This window comes from Gekko japonicus, unplaced genomic scaffold, assembly GCF_001447785.1.
Source record: "Gekko japonicus isolate JY-2015 unplaced genomic scaffold, Gekko_japonicus_V1.1 scaffold94, whole genome shotgun sequence".
Lineage (NCBI taxonomy): Eukaryota > Metazoa > Chordata > Lepidosauria > Squamata > Gekkonidae > Gekko > Gekko japonicus.
In genome coordinates, this window is record NW_015174274.1 from 47,155 (window position 1) to 67,817 (window position 20,663).

A 20,663-nucleotide genomic window follows, 5' to 3' on the forward strand; every position below is an offset into this window, starting at 1 on the left:
CCCATAGGCCTCATATTTATTTTATTTATTTATTTATTGTTAACATTTTTACCCCGCCCTCCCCGCGAGCGGGCTCAGGGCGGCTTACAAGAGAACACAAGCCCATACATAAAAACAGGATAAAACAGTAAAACCATTAAATAACAACAAAACAAGAAAAAATAACAACAAAACAAAAATATTAATTGATTTATGGATCAAAATTAAACTGGCAATTTCCACAGATCCCCCTTGCAACTACAGACCCTCCCCCATGTCATTCCTCAGGATCCTCTATAGCCCCCCCCCCCCAAAAGCAGGATCTCATGGAGATCAGCGAGCTGTCATTGGAGTGGGGAGGCAAGTTCTGCCCCGCTGATGAAAAATTAATCCAAAACCCAACACTTCATTTTAAAAATATACTATTACTTCTCAGTGTTATTTTTTATTTTACAGTTCAAAGATCTAACTTCTTCCTTTTGCTTTTCCCTTATAAAATATACCAGCTGTGCTCGAGCAAAGAAAAAAGAAAGGGAGAAGATTTGAAATGGACTACTTCCAGTCATTCTGTGTATATTTCTGAAATGTTTTGCCCACATTTACATCAACTCAGTAAAATACTCCAGGCATAAGTTCCATGCTACTCCAACCCTTTTTACATGCCAAATCACATACTAACAGGAACAACTATTTTTAAATTCACCAATTGTTAACTTTTCCCCATTGTTCCCCTCACTTTAGTATCCCCTCTGCTTGCAAAATATCAATTGTTAAAGCATCAATTGTCAGCTTCTTGGGGCAGGGAGTTGTCATGTCTGTTTATTTTTCTCTTTAAAGTGCAGTGTATATCAATGACATTATTCCAATTCTACTATTAAGTGATTGCGAGTTTACTATTAAGGAGGAGGAGATTGGATTTATACCCCGCCCTTCACTACCCAAGAGAGTCTCAGAGCAGCTACAAACTCCTTTCCCTTCCCCTCCCCACAACAGACACCCTGTGAGGTAGGTGGGGCTGAGAGAACTCTGACAGAAACTGCTCTTTTTCAAGAACAGCTGTGCCAGAACTATGGCTTGCCCAAGGTCATCCAGCCAGGTGCAAGTGGAGGAGTGGGGAATCAAACCTGGTTCTCCCAGATTAGAGTCCACGCACTTAACCACTACACCAAACTGGCTCAAAAATGTCATTCGAAAAGCTGAGGAAAACTACCTTGAAATGTTCACCAACTGTTTCAAATTAATAGACTTAAACACAGATTCTCCTTAATACAGCTAATGTGAACTTACTAAGCTTGGGTACGGGCTGCGTATCCCAAAACTGGTATTTACGTTTGGTCGCCTCATCAATATTCTTTGCTGGCCCTTGGCATGCAGACAGTAACTCCATAGCTCTCTGAATATCTTGCAGCTTCTGGATTGGAATGGCCGGGTTCTGCGGAGATAGATGGAATGATAAAGAGAAACTTATTGGTTACAAACACAGGTATGCCTCTCCTGTTTCAACTATGTCTTATCTTTTTGTGATCACACATTTACCATACCTGGACATTAAAGGTACCATTGAGGAGTCTATTATATTTCCTAGCCATCAGCCCCAAGAATTATTCCCCTACCCCACCAACAAAATTAGCTGTTAAAAAAAGAGTTAAGGGCAATATCTGTGCTTTATTTTTCAAACAGATCACTAGAAATTTATTTCTGACAACAGCAGGAAAGCAGATGGTAAATATTGGCATTCTTATTTCAAATTAATATTGAACTACAACAATTCCGGGTCGCGCACATTTCACCCCTCCTCCCATTTTCTCTCATATTCATCGTTTTCCTCAGGACAACTCCTTCCATTCCTTCTTATCCAAGCCTCTCCTGGCCTACTACCTTCTCAAGCTCTTGCGTTTCCTCTACTCCTCCCCTTCCTGTACAATCTTGTCTCGTGATCACATTATGTGACATCATCACACTTCCGGTTTCCCCCACTGGCAGCAGCCAGTGATGTAGAGCAGGGGTGGAGAAACTCATGTCATATAAGGTGCTCACCAGATGTTACAGGAAGGGAAAGGGGGGGGGAATAGGGGCTGCCATTGTCAGCAACAGGCCAAAGTCTACCATAACACTCAATGCTGCCCTTAGACAATTCAGGAGGTTTTCTTTTCTTCCCCCTCGAACAAAAATTATGGATAGATTTCCTCCTCCCCTCTCTTACTTTCTTTTTAACTGTCTTCATCAAGTGCCTCTGTTTTTGTAAAGTTCAAAAACAGTTTCTTTGCAGCTAAACCTGAATGCAATATTTGTAATACAAATTTTATAGTACAGGGTATAACATACATATACAGGGGCCAGGAGAGCCTTTTCGCCCTTTTCTCCTCCAGCTGTTTAAGCTGAGCAAAGTTCAAATGGCAAACAGAGCAAGTTTGAAAACAAACTCTGTTAAAGTGAAAGAATCTGCAGCCTTACACTGCATTTAGTAACAATGAGCCATATGTGGAAACACAGTTTGGTTAAAGTGGATTTATTCTGTAAAGGGCTTTGGGGCAGAAAAACAAACAAACACTCTCATATTCAGCAATACCCAAGCACTGAGGGGAGGGGCCCTTGTCAAGTGGGAACAAAATGAAAGAAGAGCTCAATTTAGCCTATGAGTTTTACCAGGGGATCAGAGCTGAGAGTGGCTTCAGGATGAAGCCCACAGAGCATTAATCTGCAGGTGGCAGACACATGGGGCACTCTCTGGTGTGCAATTCCTCTGCCCTGTCCGAGGTTTACTCAGGTCTGTGCAATGGGGGACACGGCACTATCACTCTCCAGCCTCAAATGGTGGGCGAAAACTGTATAGCTGGGCCCACGGTGTTCAGCAGTGTTTGCCTCTCTCTGGACAGGCTCATCATGTCACTAGTATTTTACTGGAACTACAATCACGAGCCCTCTCTCTCGTGTAAGAATCCAGATGCCTACACACTGCTGGTGCCTGGAACAACTAGGCCTAGCACCTGGTACCCCAAGTAGCTGAAGAGGTCTGGGACATCCTTCTGTGTTAGGGCTCTGCTCTGAAAAATACCAAGTAGCAATGAGATGACAACCAGAGTAGCTACAGCCAGCAGCCTTTCATTAGAGGAAGGATGGCCAAGACTGGCACTATCGCTCAGGCAGACATGAGTGCTGCCATCTCCCCATTAAACACTTGGAAGACATGGGTAGAGTGTGATCAGAACACATCAATGATGAGAACAGGAGATCCCTCCAATCACTGGTGCATTAAGTTCTCCATCATTCCCTGGCTCATAAATTTTGGAAAAAGAAGCCACAACCTGTACAACTGTATTTCAAAAGAAGCCAACAGAGAAGGAAATAACGTATCTTCTTCCTGAACTTTTCCCTCCAACTGGTTTGCTGCTTTGAAGTGCATGTGAACATGGCCTGCAGGGCAAAATGCATGACATTCAACTTTATGGGCCATATACAAGGAACAGGTGGGCAAAGACAAATCAAACGTTTCTGGTAAGAGAACATTTCGTGGGACACCATGAACTTGGACTAACTGCCATCAAATTGCTGGGAGAATGAGTTAGCTGTGCTTTTTCCACCCCTGAATATACTGCACCACTGTAGTATTTAAAAACTGTGTTCTGGGGAAATATAACCTTGCTTCCACATCTGCAATACATTCCCACGTAAAGCCACCATGTCCTTGTATCATAGCAATAATAACAGCAAGACAGAAGGAGAAAATACCAGATGCAGGATCACGTAGACGCCAAGGAATCTGATGCTGGTGCCTAATATTACAGGAACAAGGACTAGTCTGCTTAGATCACGGCTCTACTTTTCCCAACCTATGCTTGTGTCAGGAGCCCAAACACCAGTTTTTACATAGTACACCTGCAGGGACACTAAGGACAGGTGCCAGCCCTATCAAATTCAGCTAGAGCTCCTGCCTGGGCAAGCCAGAGCCTGTGGCTCCATTATAACACCAGGCTGAAGCAGTTATTTACAGAGATGACTTGGGATGCACAGCCAGCTGCCTTCCCACTTAGCCACCTACACGGATGGCTCACTGAATTTGCAACCCGCTCTCCCTTTCAGCGTGACGCAGGGCTAAAATCGCAACTGTCTTGCTGGCAGACCTATTCTTACTTTCTTTTAAACCTTTTGGTCGATGTTTCACTTCCCTTTAAGTAAAAGTTAAATAGCACAAAACAGCAACACAGAATATTCAAGATGATAAGAATAAAAATACTGCCTCCTTCAACTGAAACTGTAATGTTAAATGGTTTGCTGGGGGCTACCTTCCTTTCTCACCTTGTACCAAGGTTTAAGAAAGGGCACACAAGTGGCATAGGATGGGTCTTACATGTACTATTGTCATTCTAACACAGTCCACGATCAAGCTCATGTTTGAATGACCGCAACCAAATCCACCCCATTAAGGGCCCGGAATCTGACCTGGCATGTGTCCAGACACAGAAGTCTTTTTATTCTAACAACTCATGTGAGTGCAGGAGCCAGAGGCTGCACACATTAGAATTGCTCCGTGGTGATTGTAAATGGAAGGGGAAGATGATTCTCACCAGGCCCATCATGCACACGTGCAGTTCAAGAGGATCTAGGTACAACTCACAGCAACTCGTGTAAGAAAATCCCCTTTCTGACTGGGAAGAAAGCCTGGTGGATCCCTTGTCTCTGCAAGGCAATCAACACCACCTGCCCACAGGTGGACAGTGTGGTAAGCACATGAGGGGGAGTACCACAGCAAGTCAGAGTGAAAGATCCAATTTTCAAAGGTTTATTTCTAAACACACAGAAATAAGCACATGGGGGCATTATGGAAGAATAAACAAAGGACATAAAAAACAAAAATATCGTTTCTGGCTAACTCAGACTTATAGGGATTCTCTGGTAGTTATGGCTCCCCACAAGGTTGGTCAGAGATTTCATAGGCTAGAGTTAGAAGCTCTTACAGCCGGATGCTGACAAACAATCTTGGCCCTTGCTAGACCATATTTCAGAAAGTGGAAGGCTCATATGAATGTTCCCTCTGAAAAGTGTACATCAGTGAATTGCTTTCCCATGATCACGTGGCGTTTGCACACAGAGCTTTCAGGGTGGTGTGGACACCTTAAGAATGGGTTGCAAAGATGTCAGGGCAGGAGTCCAGGACAGGAGGATGTTTCACCACTGTGTTAAGTGATATTTCACCTTCCTTTGGGGCCAGATATGGAGTGCTAGGTGTCATATCCTAGATGCTTATGTGACCCCCTGAATTACAGACATTTTCGGTTGATCTCTGATCCCTACATAAAACTTGACCTAGTTTCCTCTAAACAGGGGGCATTTCTGGCACTGTCTACACTGAGGCTGTGCTGAGAGAGACTTCACTTCTTCCACATGGCTACTTAGCCATGAAAGTAAGTCACACTACTTCCCCAACTCCATGGTCACCCGAAGGAGCATGGTCCCCAGAATTTTCTCTCCTGCTTCCCAAGGATATTGGGGGCTGAGAGTAACTTGTACTATCTGAATTGGCTGTTGAAAGGCAGGGGAGAGAATTCTGGGGACCATGCTCCTTCGAGTGACCATGGAGTTGGGGAAGTAGTGTGATTTACTTTCATGTGATGTTTGGGTCTTGATGGTGCAAAGGGGGGGTGGGGAGTCCAGAGGGAAACTTTGTCTAAGGCCTTGTAGTGAATTTGAATTTTGGCAGTCTTAAACCGAACAGGTCTGATTCTGAGAAGCAGTGTTACAGATAAAAAAGCCATCCGCTGAAAACGCATGCAAATATGAGACATAATCACTGCAGGACATCAAATAGGTCTGGACGAGTTCACTGCATCCACAGAAGGGTAAGGATAAGAATTAGGCTGCATCAGAGATGAAGCTTTACTGACACTTCTCATCAGCTCTATGAAAAACATGGGGCAGCAGCCACCAAGGGAATGAAACGGGAAACTGTACACTGGCAACCTAAACCAGTGGAAGCAAGGCTCAGAGATTTCAGTGGAACTTTCCAAAATAAATGAGTGTAGCATTACTGCCTTTAGTATAAAACTGGAGCAAGAGGGGAGGTTGATGTATACAATTTATTTCGATACATCAAAATTTATGAAAGGCTGCAATTGCTTGTAAAAAGGGATAAAAATAACTTTCAGGTGCTATATAAAACACAATGGGTCACAGGCAGACTAGAGTTTTGCTGACATGCAAAGTAGCGATTGGGCTTCGTGATTAGTAGAAAGCCAACAAGTCCTTTCTGTGTAGGCAGGCCTGAAATGTATAATTATTTCTACACCACTGCTGCAAAGAGCTTGAACAATCCATATTTGTCATCCTCACAACAGCCCTGTGGGGGTAAGCTAAAAGAAAAGGAAATGCAACGGGAAGGCTATGCAAAGTGCTCATAGCAGAGCTTAGACTTGAAGATAGCTTTGGCCTTTGCCAGATATATCACAGCACACTGAGCAAAGCCGACAGGAGAGAGTGATGGCTTGTTAAGTTCTGCTGCTTCTATGCAGGTTCTTATCCTGCACGGTGCCTCATTTTCCGGACGTTTAAAAGCAGAAACAGAGGACAGCCATCACAGCTTGGCATTCCTTCAAGGATGAGCCACCAGTCACCATTTTGAAAACTTGATGTAGAAAACCCACGCTTTCTTAAGAGGAACTGAAACAGATAGATGACCTGAAGAGGGTTTAGAGGCTTGCATGGTGTGCAGATATTTTTTTCCCTGTACAGCAACTTCTCCCTCAGCATTATGACAGCACTAGCCCCACACTGACACAAAACTTGAGGGGTGGCCTTGGGCCCATCACACTCAGTCTAACCTACCTCAAAAAGATTGTTATGTGGGAATAAGGGAGGAAAGGAGAACCACATACACCACCTGAGTTCCACTGTGGAAGGGTGAGATATAAATGTGATGGCCTTCATCCAGTACTACTAAGCCTGGAGACAGTACAGGGTTAATGGGAGACTCCTGGAAGCAGAAGAAATTTCATAATACCTAATTTAATTTGTGTTAGCTGCAAAGGCATTAACCTGTAGGTGCTCATCACCCAACTGTAAAGATTTCTGTTTCAGCAGTGCTAACCTCATACCTTAGGACCAGCTTTTGGCTTTTCTAGGGTGAAGTTTATTTTGCAGCATGTATTGTGAAAAATCAATGTGCACATTGTGAGCAAAAAAGGGCCTAGAATAATATGATGCCAATGAAACCCCCCCTTTGATCTCTTTCTGCATAGGTGTACACCTGAGGGTGGGCCAGAAAGGATAGGAGTTTGAATTCAAGTGACATCAAAAGGTAGGGAGTCAGGTCAAGGAGGAAAGGAATGCAGGGCTGCTCCTTTATCAGATTTAAGCATAAAGCCACCCTAAGAGGGATTCAGTCGAGGGCCATGTTCCCCAAGGACCCCAGAGCTTCCTCCCAGCTAATCTGATCATAAACAATGACTTCGATTTCCACAACAATAAGAAATGGGCCAATCTCAGCAATCCCCATGAAAACGATCAGACAGGAAGAGTCTAGCCCTTCCCCAATCATGGCAAGTACCTAACCTATAGATGCAAACATATCTGACATCCAGATCTCCTTAAGGGAACATTTCTGACACTCCAGTTCCAAAAAGGGAAAACAGCCCTCTGCAACAGACAAAGGGTCCACCTACTTGCATACCCCCAAAGATTACATTTGTATTATTTATACATCTCAATACCAAGACACCTCAGGTTAAAGGATATAAAGTCACCTCTGAGCCCCAATTTCTGTAGCCTGTTCAGAAACTTCCTTTGAGTCCAGTGGCACCTTTAAGACCAACAAAGCTTTATTCTAGGTATAAGCTTTCATGTGCATGCACAAAAGAAGTGTACCTGCACACGAACGCTTATACCCAGAATTAAACTTTGTTGGTCTTAAGTGTGTCACTGGACTCAAACTTTGTTCTGCTGCTTCAAACTAACATGGATACCCACCTGAATGCAGAAACATCCTTGCTATCCCAGACTGACAGTTGGTCCCTCATCTCTTCTGGATCCAAAATCTCTACTCCGTTGACTGGGCACTGAACACTCTGCCTTCTCCCCCTTAGTTTAAATTCTAGACACAGCTTTTTTGCTGCCATGGACAACTCCTCCCCCCCCCAAAAAAAATCAGGCTCATATGTTTTATTTTTTCTGATGCGTTTATTTTCTGTAGGTAGGCAGTCATTCAAGGGAAATATTTTGTGTTATTATTGCTGTTACACTATACTGCATTTCTACTACATATTTCTAATTCTTTACTGGTTTACTAAATTGCTTCAGTTCTGTGCTTTTCTGTTAGTAAATAAAATCCTTTTGTTAAAGAGTCCCCCCTCCATTTTTCTGAGTGTTGATCTGTATCTGCACTTCTGTATACACAGGCAATATGATCCCAAGTGTTAAGCGCCCCAAAGTACACACGTTTGGTCTGTACAGGCAAGGGGACACCTCTACACGTTCCTGCCCTGACACGTGTATCCTGATTTGAGCAACAACTCCTCAGTGTCTAAAAAGCTACCATAGCTATACAGCCTTAATTTACCAGCAATTCACAACACTTAGTATTAGACTGGAATCTGTGCACTTGCCCATCATCAGATGAGCAAGCTATATTAATTACATTAGAATTTGTGAATAGAAACACACAATAGCAGCCATGAGCTGTCACCAAGTAACTAGTCTAACTCGCCATGATCAGTGGATGCAAGGATTGTAGGTAATTCCTCTCTTCGCTTTCTCCAGCAATCCTTTCCAATTTCCAAGAAAGTTTATTCCCACCGTCAAGGGGTCCATGTGGTGTAATAGCCATGTAGGTCAGTGGACTGCAGAGGGCCAAGGAAAAGGGGTGAAATTGCCCTGTCTTTCTTTGACAACCCCCCCCCCCCCTGCATTGACAGAAGATACAGAAAGGGCAACTTTGTCCCTGTCTCCTTCCCCTTGTCCCACTTCAGCCTCCCAACTCACATGGCTATGAGATCACATGGGGTCCACAACCCCAGGAAGACACCTCCCTTGATCAGGAAAGGACTGGAGGGGTTGGCAGGTAAATCAAATCCACAACTGTCAGTGCCTTCTGCCGACAAGACTGTGACATCTACCCTGAAGATCTAAAGTTGGCAGGTAAATCAAATCAGCCACCCCGTGTCCAGGCCAGAGGAGGGTATGACATTCACATACCTGCATACATCCTAGGTCAAGTCAGGATGCAGCTACTCATACAAATTACAAACCCTGTACAAAATGCATATTTGTTTCAAGGCCCTGAAATACAATTTTTATAATTCTGATATAATCTCACTAGTTCCTTTTTCCAACAAAGGAAATATTTACTGAGGCTTATTACAAAACCACATTTAAAAACATATCCACATGGATATAATTCCAAACAAAATGGGACATCATATATATTAAATATTGTTAAGACAACTCAGAATTATAACAAAAGCAGTTAAAAACATTTTAAACTATGCCCAAATGCATCATCAGAAGATTTAAGGCACTGCTATTGAGCGGTTCACCAAAATGAGAATGCACCAGCTTGATAAAGTTAATAACCTGGTGACACAACCGAGCAAGAGAAACTATTTAGGGAGGGAGTTTAGCAAAACAGGTACAACCACCAAAACACTTCTTGTTTGACACACACACACACACACACACACACACACTTTTTATCTACCAGAATAGCCCAGTCTGGCTTTTCTACCTTGAACAATCTATTAAGCTAGCTCCCCCCCCTCCCCGGTCTGAACTGACCAGGCGAGCCCAATCGCATCAGATCTCAGAAGCTAAGCAGGGTCAGCGCTGCCTAGTATTTGGATTGGCGATCTCCAAGGAATACCAGGGTTGTAACGCAGATGCAGGCAATGGCAAACCACCTACGAAACGTCTCTTTCCTTCAAAACAAGTCTAGCTTGCAAAACGCTAAAAGAGCTAGAACTTCTGGCTGCCAATCTTAGGATCTCCTGGCTATACTACAGACACTAAGGACAAAAAAAGGGAAAAGGGAAAAAACGGAACCTAAAACCTAGAATTCAGAACCTAAAAAGGTCAAGAATAGGAGAGGGCCAACTCTAAAAATGTAATTATGAAACATACAAAAATATACATATATTTATTGAACACAAATTAAAATAACAAATAAGGGCCCATTCATACCTCATATACAAATATAAAAATACAAAGGCTGATAAAATAGACCTAACGCATTTCGGCCTTCACAGGCCTTCCTCAAAGGTCTAATACAAATAGAACAAGTTAAAAGGAACACTACATTGGGAACATTTGGCTATACAATCTCAGGAGAATATATAGTTGACCAGAGAGAAGTGCTACTGGACATGTGATTGCACTGGAGGTTTCATTTGTATTTTTGCCCAGTGGTTAAACTTTGAAACAATTGTTTTCAGGTCTTTATTCCATATTCTGTATATGTATGATTGTATATATTTCTACATATTAGCCAACATGTTCTATTTGTATTAGACCTGTGAAGGCCGAAACGCGTTAGGTCTATTTTATCAGCCTTTGTATTTTTATATTTGTATATGAGGTATGAATGGGCCCTTATTTGTTATTTTAATTTGTGTTCAATAAATATATGTATATTTTTGTATGTTTCATAATTAGATTTTTAGAGTTGGCCCTCTTCTATTCTTGACTAACCTTTTTAGGTTCTGTATACTACACACACTGCCATACGATAGTAATAGTAATAATAATTATTTTTCTTGTCTGCAATTGTGACAGCAGGTATATCACATCTGACTTAGCATCATCTACTATGAATTCTGCACTAAGCTACCACAGTTAAAAGAAAGGCAGGCTCTCACTTTTGACGGTTGCTGAATTTTAATCTCCTGGGAGTCAGATGCAGAGTCCGATTTGGTTCCCCCAGAGTTTGGCTTTTCTTTTTTCCGCTTCTGTTTCTTTTTCTTCTTCTTAGCTCCCAAGTCTCCTCCTGGACTTCTGTAAAAAGAAAGATAAAATGTAACCAATTTTGAAAAATGAAAAATATTATAAAACTTGAAGCACATCTAAGTTACAATATGCTAAGAGCTGTACCAATTTCAAATGATTCCCTGCTTCCACTGCAGATCTCTGACTCGCCATTTATGCTACACCTTGGGGCCTGCCCCCAGAACAGCATTAGGGAATATGGGCTGTAGCAGGGCAGGGGAGACAAAAAAAATTCCCTCCATCAGCAGAACTTACCAGTGGATCTAACTGATTATCTCAGCAAGTTCCTATTCCCAAGCTCATGTTTGTGGTGAGTGGTGAGTGTATACGTAAGGAGAGAACAGGCACATAAATCCTCTTGAGTCCACCAACACCTACTGCCATGGGTTTATTTCCTTTTTCAGAGCTAAACACAGCCCAGGAGGATGTGTGAAGTAGATGATTGATGTTGGGGGGGGTCTTTACCCTTCCTCCCCAGATCTTCCCTACAAACACTCCCTGCACAAGCATTATAAGAGAAACCTGAAAATGGTAAGTATGTTTTTCTCTCTTATGTAGCTCCACTGTAAATTCAAGGCCACAAATACTCAAGACAAAGTATGTGAGGCTGCTAGAGAAAACAGCATGCTTGTGTTGAGCTCCTCCTTTCTGTAACAGATTGTTCAACCTCTTGTCTTCGTATTGTGCCAGTGCAAGTTGGCCACTGGCAGGACAAGGGGTCAAAAACTAGAGAAGGGAAAAAGAGAGAAACTCTACTTAGAATGGCTGCTATCAAACATGGGTACCATGGTATGTGTGACGTACAGTCCTCCCATAAGAACGACCAGGACTTTTTTTGTAGAAAAAGCCCAGCAGGAACGTATTAGCATAATAGACCACACCCAACAGCAGAAACTCATTAGCATATCAGGTCACACCCCTGACAGCACGTCTCATTAGCATATTAGGCCACACCCCATGCCTTCCCTTGGCTTGGCCGGGCGCCCCGTGGCTGTGGGGAGCCTGGGCATGCCGGCCCTCCTCAATCCTTCCAGGGGCCCCCTGGCCCACCTGTCTCGGAGTTGCCGGGGGGGGCGGTGGCGCTCTCCAGGCCTTCCCTCTGTAGCTACCCCTGCAGAGGTTTTGGCTGTAGTGGGCATGGCCAACTCTGAAGCCAGCCGGAACTCCGTTCCTGTGCGTTCCTGCCCAAAAATAGCCCTGATGAACGACCTTTCTTCACATCCCTGCATTAACTGAAGTGGGGCTGGCAGTTCTGGATGATAAGGGGCTTTTTCAGTGGAAACCATTGACACAGGAGGCTCATCTGGCCCCTTTTCCTTTCTGTCCTGGAGATTTGTCAAGGCTTTTTAGTATTTATTCTTTTCTGACATGATGTTACTGTAATCTGCACTACTGGTTTTGTCTTACTGTGGATGGTTGATTGTATCACAGTATATTTTACGGACTGCTTTTATTGGCGCTGTATTTTTGGCCAGTTTTACATTTTTAAGGGCTAAGTTATTGCCAGTGTTTTAAAATGTTGTCTTGGGTTGCTGCTGGCTGCTTGCTCTTAGGCACATTAAGGGTTGTGTTGCTGAAGTCTTTATTATTTGTTCACTGATGTAAGCTACCTTGAGTATATTGTTTATAATAGAAAGGTAGGATTTTAAATTTTCTAAATAAACAAACATATTTAACTGGACATTTGTTTAAACTCCATTCTCTGAGAAATAGATAATGGGGTACTTTAAAGCTTCAGAGAAGCACTCAGCCTATTTCCTGATGTGTTTCGCTGTATGCCTTTAGTTGTTTAGCGCTCACAACATAGGGTGAAACAGATTAGAAACAGTATATCCTTTAAAACATTAATAGTTCTCATTATCTTGGAGTCAAGGATAGCAGTTTGCAAAAGACAAGATGGAAAGTATGAAAACATGTCCTCAAAAGGTGCAATAAAAGTAGATTTGTTTTCAAGGAGTCTTAGTTATTGAACACATACTTAATTTTTGTTTAATGAACTGGATTTCTTCCTAAAAAAACTAAGCTGTTCTGAATATGATAAAATATACTTTTTAAAACTTGCTAAACTACAGTTGGTTAAACAAAATGGTGTATCTTGGTTCTAAAAACACACAAGACACAAGCATGGGGGCTAGTCTGGGCTGCAAATCCATTGCCACAATACAAGCCTATTTATGGGTATTTCTGTAACAAAGCAAAAATGTTTCTTTCGTAACTCATACAACTATTTGTATGGTGTCGGAAAATACAGGTGCATTACAACTTTGTACAAGGCCCCCTACTCATGACAAAATTAGATGTTGCTCACAGAAAAGAGAAGAGACCCATGGTCAATTTCATGGCACTATAGTTGATTTATCACAGTTTACCCAGCCACCAGGGATAAAGCACTGTCACTACAGTACATTATAAAACTGAAGGTGAGCCAAGTCATTTACATTATCATTTCAACTGATCATGAGAGAAAGAGCCCACAGCAGAAAAACAAAAACAAACCAATTCAGAACCAAGTACAGAATTAACTGATTAGCAAACATAAAAGTGTAAGTCAAGAACACTACTGGCCCTAAGGGCCAAACTAGACATGTTTATTTTTCTAAAGTTGGGGCCATGGGGAACGGTTTTTAAAAAATAAAGGAGAGCCTGTTTGGGCTCAGAACCCCACCGTGGGGGGTGGTGGTGGAAGGCCTCCTGCCTCCCCCGCAAGCAGTCCCCCACTCTGAAGCAGCGCTGGGAGGGGAGAGTTATTTCCCTATTTTTGCTGCTCCAAGTGACAGAGTGCTCGAGATGAAGCAACAAAAATGGGAGAATAACTCTCCCCTAGTACTGTTTCAGCTTGGGGGGGGGGGTGCCCTTCCTCCCTCCCTCCCCGGCGGCATTCCAAGTGGACTCTCCTTTATTTTTAAAAAAGCCATTTGAGGAACCCAGACAACACTCTTTAGAAATAGGCAAGAAAGAGAAACAAAAACAGGTACAGTTCACATATGCCACGAAAGATGGTCAATAGCCTTGTGTAACAGGCAGAAGCAAGAGCCTGTTTATCTCAAGGCTCACTCAGAGACAGCCTTGGTTATGTGGGATCCTAGCTCTTCTGCCAATGTCAAGCCACGGAAAGATGTAGGTAAACACTATTAGGTGCTGTATAAAAATACATCAGTAATGGCCTTGGAGACAGCAGTACATAAAAACAAGATGCCATTCATTATAAAAATAACAGGTTTTACAGCAACCTCCTAAAAGTCCAGAGGGGAAAGCTTTCAGTATTTTACCACATCCTACAATATCAATAAAAGCCCAACTCAACTGGTGACCAGACCATTCCCCCATGTTAATTAAATACAAACAGTATCAGGCCAAAAAGCATTATGAGAGACTGTGTTGTCAAAGTGTGTGTCTAGGACCAAGAAGACCTAGGCCTGAATCTCAGCTTGGACTGCAAAGTTCACTGGGTGACTTTGGGCCAATCACATTCTTAGTGCCTAACTTGCTTTTGTAGGGTTGTTGTGAACATAAAAATGGAGCAGGGGGAAGCCCCAGCCATCCTGAGCTCCTTAGTGGTGCTGTGCTGGCCTGTTTGCTGCCCAGATGTCTTCCATCCATCTGCCTGACAAAGAGAAACTCTTCCATAGGCCAAATGCGTATCGGTGGAACTCCCTAGGGCATGTTAGCTCCAGGGCTCCTGCCAGTGGGTATTGTGTTGTTGACAGATCTCTTGTCCCTGTCTTCTCATGCTGCGCCTATGGGGGGGGGGGAGACGACGTGGGTGCTGTCGGTGTGTGTGTGTGTGTGTGGAGTTGCAGTGGTGAGTGCTATTTGGCTGAGCCAGTGCATGCACTCACTGCTCCCTGATTGGTGGGTGCTGCTGAGGACTCCAGCATGCTCACTATGCACTGTGGGGCTGATGGAGAGGCATTTTTTCCCCTCTCTGTGTAATGCCCAGATGATGGTGACTACATCTATCCATCCATCACCAGGATTTATATCAGCTCACACAGGGCCGGCTTACTCACTAGGCGAACTAGGTGCTCACCTAGAGTGCGCCGGCCCTTAGGGGTACTACCAAACTGGCACACACACCCCTTCGCTGTCCTGGTTCAGCTGTAAACACTACTGAGTTTTAAACATGTTATGATCTTTCTGATGATACAAACACCAATTCCACCAAAGAACTTAGCCCTCTGGGCACAGAAGGGTCACTCAGCTGAGTCAAAGAAGAATCTAAGTAGGGGGGCTATTACACACGGACACTCAAGTTGCAACTGACTTATGGCAACCCCAGCAAGGAACTGTCAAGGCAAGTGAGAAGCAGAGATTGTTTGCGACGAGTGCCTTTCTTTGCAGAGTCTTCCTTGGTGGAAGCCAGATGTGCAAAGCAGGCAAAGTTACAAAACAAAAGTGAGTGTTAAGAGCATGGGTGCCAGGGGAACGGGAGGCCCGGGGCACAGATCCAGTTAACGGGTCCGAGCCATGGGGGGCGCATGGGGGGGGGGCGCCAGAAGGGATCCTCGCCTAGGGTGCAAAATAAGCTGGGGCCGGCCCTGAGCTCACATGACTGTTAAGGATATAAGAAATGTAAGTATTAAAAAGGAGGAGGAATTATACTTAATCTTTTTTTTTGTTGAATTCTGGATATTAATAACAGGATAAAATTGAACAGTTGTATAAAAACTGGCCAAACGTCAATTAATATAGTTTGTATAGATACTGAACAACAATATTTTAAAAACTAAATTATATAAACTTCACCTTCAAAACAGCTCCATCAGAAAGCATTGTAGGAACAACCTTTGAGAGACCCAAAACAAAATCACAAAGAAAAACCCAAGACTAGCCTGAGTCACCTTATATGCATTCCAGCATCCAGTAGCTAAGACCACATGCATACCTGCATTTCCCAGAGCTGCCTAAGATATTCTCTGCAGTAAGTTTATGCAGCCTTTTGCTGCCCACAGCACTATTTTAATACATCAGCACTGCATCACAGGAGTATAAGTGGTCAACAGTCAATGTTAAGTGTCAGCCTCAAGGGACACAACTTCCTTTATATAGTTTATATAGCTGACTAAAGGATGCATTGCAGACACCCTTCACTACATGCGAAGTGAAGCTTGAACTCTGGAAGGATTTTATGTTCAGCACCATCTAAGCGGGCAACTCTGAACACAGCGAGACAGTTGACGTGATCAGTTTTCAGCAAGTTAATCTGCTCACCTTTTACCACACATCTGAGCAGACAGAACACGCTCTTACAACTGAAAAGCAAATATTTGAAATACTGAAAAGCCATCAAAAGCTGTAAGATACCCATTTTCAGTTTTTTTTAATGGAAAACCAAGTTGGTAGTATGCTTTCCAATTACTTATGGTATGGATTTCCTTACACCAAAAAATGATACTGGTTTTATATCCCGACCTGGTCAGCCCAGGCTAGCCCGATCTCATCAGATCTTGGAAGCTAAGCGGGATCAGCCTTGGCTAGTATTTGAAAAGGCAGCCTCCAAGGAATACCAGGGTCGTGACGCAGAGGCAAGCAATGGCTAACCACATCTGAAATATCTCTTGCCTTAAAAACAAGTCTCACTCACCACTTTATTTATTTTATTTATACTTTCAGTTTATTGATCGCTCTTTCCTACACACCTGTGGGCTCAGAGCGATTTACAATTACTCTTTGACAATTGGACTAACAATATTCGTGGGGGATAGGGAAGACAAACATACAGCATTTTTAATCACACACACATTGCAGCTAGCCGGGGCTTCATCTGCGGGCTGGATCGGTCATGTTCTGACGGCATGTATTCTTGTCGGCTGGCTGATGACGTCAGGGCTTCTTGATGTCGTGCTGCCACACTGCCACCGCCTGGCCGACTCACTCCATTAACATTGGGCAAGGTCTCCTTAGCTCTAATCTGCACCCCTAAAGGCTGCTTCGATGGCTCAGGACCACAGCATGCCTTAGTGGTGCATAATGCTAAAAGAGCTAGAACTCTGACTGCCAGGCAATCTTAGGATCTCCTGGCTATACTACACACAATGCCATACAATGGCGATAGTAACAACGAGTTTAAGAGTCATGTCTTTCTCTGCAGAATTCTGGGAATTATAGTATGGTGAGGAGGAGGCTGAAAATTTTCCATTAGAGCTCCCTAGCTTCATACACATTTATACTGTGCCTGAAAATCCCCAGAAAACAGGAATGACTCTTAGTCCATTCGAAACCTATAATACAGTTATGCCTTATCCAAACACTTAGACAGAACTGAAAAACTATCATTAGTCCAGACATCTTGGGGGGGACCCAAGGATTTTACGTTGGTGCCTAATCTAAGGTTTCCCCCCATTCTCTATCAAGATCCAAGATGTCAAAAATAGCAGCCATTTGAAATGTTCACGCAATAATTTTGTTCCTTTATGATTTTGAACAGCATATAATTACATTGAACAGTCTTTTGGGGAGGGACAGATGATCAATCTCACCCAACGCTTTTATTACAGGGTCTCATTTGTCATTAGTTTCGTTTCTGCCATTAGCTTTTTTTGGAGGATGTGTCATAATGTTCAAGACATTTCAATGAATGCAGGACATGATTCATGGCACTGTTACTACTCGATTAACAGAACAAGGCACCTGTGCAGATACTTAAGCAATCTAGGAACTGGATTCAGAGTCCAAGGAACACCAGAATTAGCTTCATACTACCAAGAGAATCGGACTCCTCTTTATTGAATGGCAGTTCCTCGTACCACATAGCAAGTTTTAGGGATCTTCCAAAACCAGTTTTGTGATAAGGCACAGGGGCTGCAATTAAAGCCACTGTGCTGGTCTGATACATCCCAGCCAACATGTACTTGCAAAACTTTGTTCCTTGGGCCAACATGTACACCGTCCTGCAGGATCAGAACAAAGGCCACCAAATCCCACAGGGGCCAGCCAGGTGCTCCCAGAAATAGTTTGAAGACAATGGCCATTCCCCACCCATAACCCTCAACAGTTGGTGTCCAGTGGAATACTGATATACCTGACTTAAAAGGACAATAAGCGACGGATAGCTCTATCCTTCATGAATCTGGCCAACTGCATTTTAAAGTGGCCACAAATTAGCGAGCAGTGTGAAATACTATTTTCTTCACCCCGTACGTAACAGTCAATTCCATAGGGTGATCTAAGCATTTTTCAGTTTATCCAATGACCACGAATAGTTCTGAAAGTCTTTATTGTGATGTTAGTTCCCCCCACCCTGTCATGTTTTTTATTAATGAAAAAGTCCTCAGACTTTCACTATTCCTAGACTGGCCCAAGAACATGCAATGGTGTCATATGCTTAAAACTAAGCAGGTCTCAGCTTAGTTAGTGCCTGAATGGGAAACTCTCTGGGAGCCCCATGCAATCTGCTCTGAAAACATAAATGCAAAGGCTAAAGGTAGATCAAGTAAGAAAAAGGCACACATGAACCTGCTTTATCCTGAATCAGATCATTGCTCCATCAAGGTCAGTACTACTGCCCACTCAGACTGACAGCAGCTCTCCAGGATCTCAGGCTGAGGCCTTTCACAGCTCTACCACTGAGCCACTAGACCCTTCTTTTTTGGGGGTATTTTTTTGCATTTTTATATGTAGGTGTGTGTGTGTATGTGTGTGCGCATGTGCATCTGGAATCCATGGCGACCTCTGATGACTGACCCCCTACTGAGGGCCTGGAAGATATTCAGAGAGGTGACTGAATAAAACCTGCCCCCACGTCCTGCCTCTGGTATTTCAAGGAGATCTCCCATTCAAGTACTTGCCAGAGTCGACCCTGCTTAGTTTCTGAGATCCGGCTTCCCTGGGCTATACAGGTCAGGGCTGCCACTGGCCCATCCCTGAAAGGAAACGTGAACCTCCAAGACTGGGCAGGCAGGCTTAGAGCAAACTTTCAAAATAAACAGAGATAGCCAAGTTGTATACCCACTTCCACACTTATTCCTTCACTTATGTTATGGTTAAGACACCACACCTCAATTCTGCTACTCTTTGCTCTACCCTGGATTTGAGAAGGAAGCTATACTATATTTCCCTGAAACAAATACAGGTGTATAGAAGAGGCTACCTTAGGACAGCAGCAGGTAAGAGTTATTCTAGCCTTCAAAACTATTCACAGCACTTACTGCAAGCATCCCTGTAGGAAATGATGAGTTACGGCAGCCAGGAATAAGTTATTTCCATATGAATGCTTGACTAAGGGTCAAATTACATATTTTTTAAAACAAGTGAGTCTGGCTTCCCCAGAGCCAACTCACTTTCCCTGCAGCCACGGCAGCAGCTACATCGGATTGTATTTTAAAGGATCACAGGGGCCCAATTTGGCTCGGAACCATAGGGTAGGGGGAAGAAGGGCTCCTGCCTCCCCCTGCACAATTTTTCCAAGCCAAAAAGTCCACAGGACAATCACAGACTGACATGTGAGCCAAAGAGAGACCAGGAATACAAATAAACCACTGCTTTAAGGTCACCAACGTGTTACCTGCAAGTACGAGAAATTCTTAAGGGGTGGCATTTTTATTCAGCTGAATTTAGTACAATTCCTCCCCTTAGTATCGGAATTGGTGTCACTCTAATTAGTTCTGTTACCTTAGCGAGCACAGTGGTGTAGCTGGAGTCTGTGCAGAATTGAAATTAACCTTTTAAGATTATTAATATAATATACACAGCGTCTGTGAAGACAGTAGTTACATGCCTACATGATCATTGATCAGAGACAGCTTAACCAGATATCTAAGGAACGCATAGTGCAATCCTATGAAGAATTAAACTTTTCTCAGCCCACTGAAGTCAATAGGTTTTGAAGACTATAACTTTGCTAAAGGTCACACTGCTAGGGGGCTTGTCATACATCACTTACTTAGGTGTACACCTAAGGTATTTTAAATATGAGTACAGCAAAGATGTACATCATACATGTCAAGGAGCCAGGATTGGCTGCGGTTTGGTGTAAGAGTGGTGGACTCTAATTTGGAGAACCGGGTTTGATCCCCCACTCCTCCACATGCAGCCAGCTAGATAGACTTGGGTCAGTCATAAATTCTCTCAAGAGCAGTCCTCGAAAGCTCTCTCAGCTCCACCTACCTCACAGGGTGTCTCTTGTGGGGAGGGGGAGGGAAGGAGATTGTAAGCCACTCTGAGACTTCTTCAGGTAGTGAAGGGCAGGGTATAAATCCAACTCTTCTTTGCTGAGCATTCACTTTATAGCAAATGCAGTTTTGTCTTACATAACATATGCAATAGTTTAAGCATTTATTTAACATATGTCTAACAATCAGCTCTAACAGATTCAGCGCAGCCCCATCTTCACTTCTTGTTTTGATAATAAAGCACATTTCCTTGGCAAACTTCTTGAGCTTTTGTTAAGCAGCCAACAAAGACTTCTCCCTCTTTGAGTTATTTATATATTTGCCCTTGATTTTAGAAATATAATCTGGCCAACCCAAATGTGTCTCATTTGCACACTAGAAGTTGTTGGACTTTTAAAGAAAAGGAAACATAGATAATATATTTAGTGTGTGTATATATATATATTAAAAATAATACAAACTCGGTCCTTCGAAGTACTGAGTAACTGTTAAGAATATTTCCTAGTTGCGCTTTGTAATATTTTTCAGTCTCCAAACTATACAATGGTGGTATAGTGAAAGTGAGCTTACACACCCACATGCCTATCATGTTACACAAAACCCAATACC

The 20,663-nt window shown here is 43.1% G+C and overlaps 1 protein-coding gene across 1 annotated transcript in view; it reads right to left on the bottom strand.

Moving 5' to 3' along the window:
• NMT2 (N-myristoyltransferase 2) overlaps positions 1-20,663 on the bottom strand; it is a 35,260-nt gene that overhangs the window by 13,159 nt on the left and 1,438 nt on the right. The window contains exons 2-3 of the mRNA XM_015423744.1: positions 10,818-10,953; positions 1,267-1,411 (exon numbers count right to left, since the gene is read on the bottom strand). Of these exons, the coding sequence (XP_015279230.1) occupies positions 1,267-1,411; positions 10,818-10,953 (281 nt within the window). The remainder of the gene's footprint in view (positions 1-1,266; positions 1,412-10,817; positions 10,954-20,663) is intronic.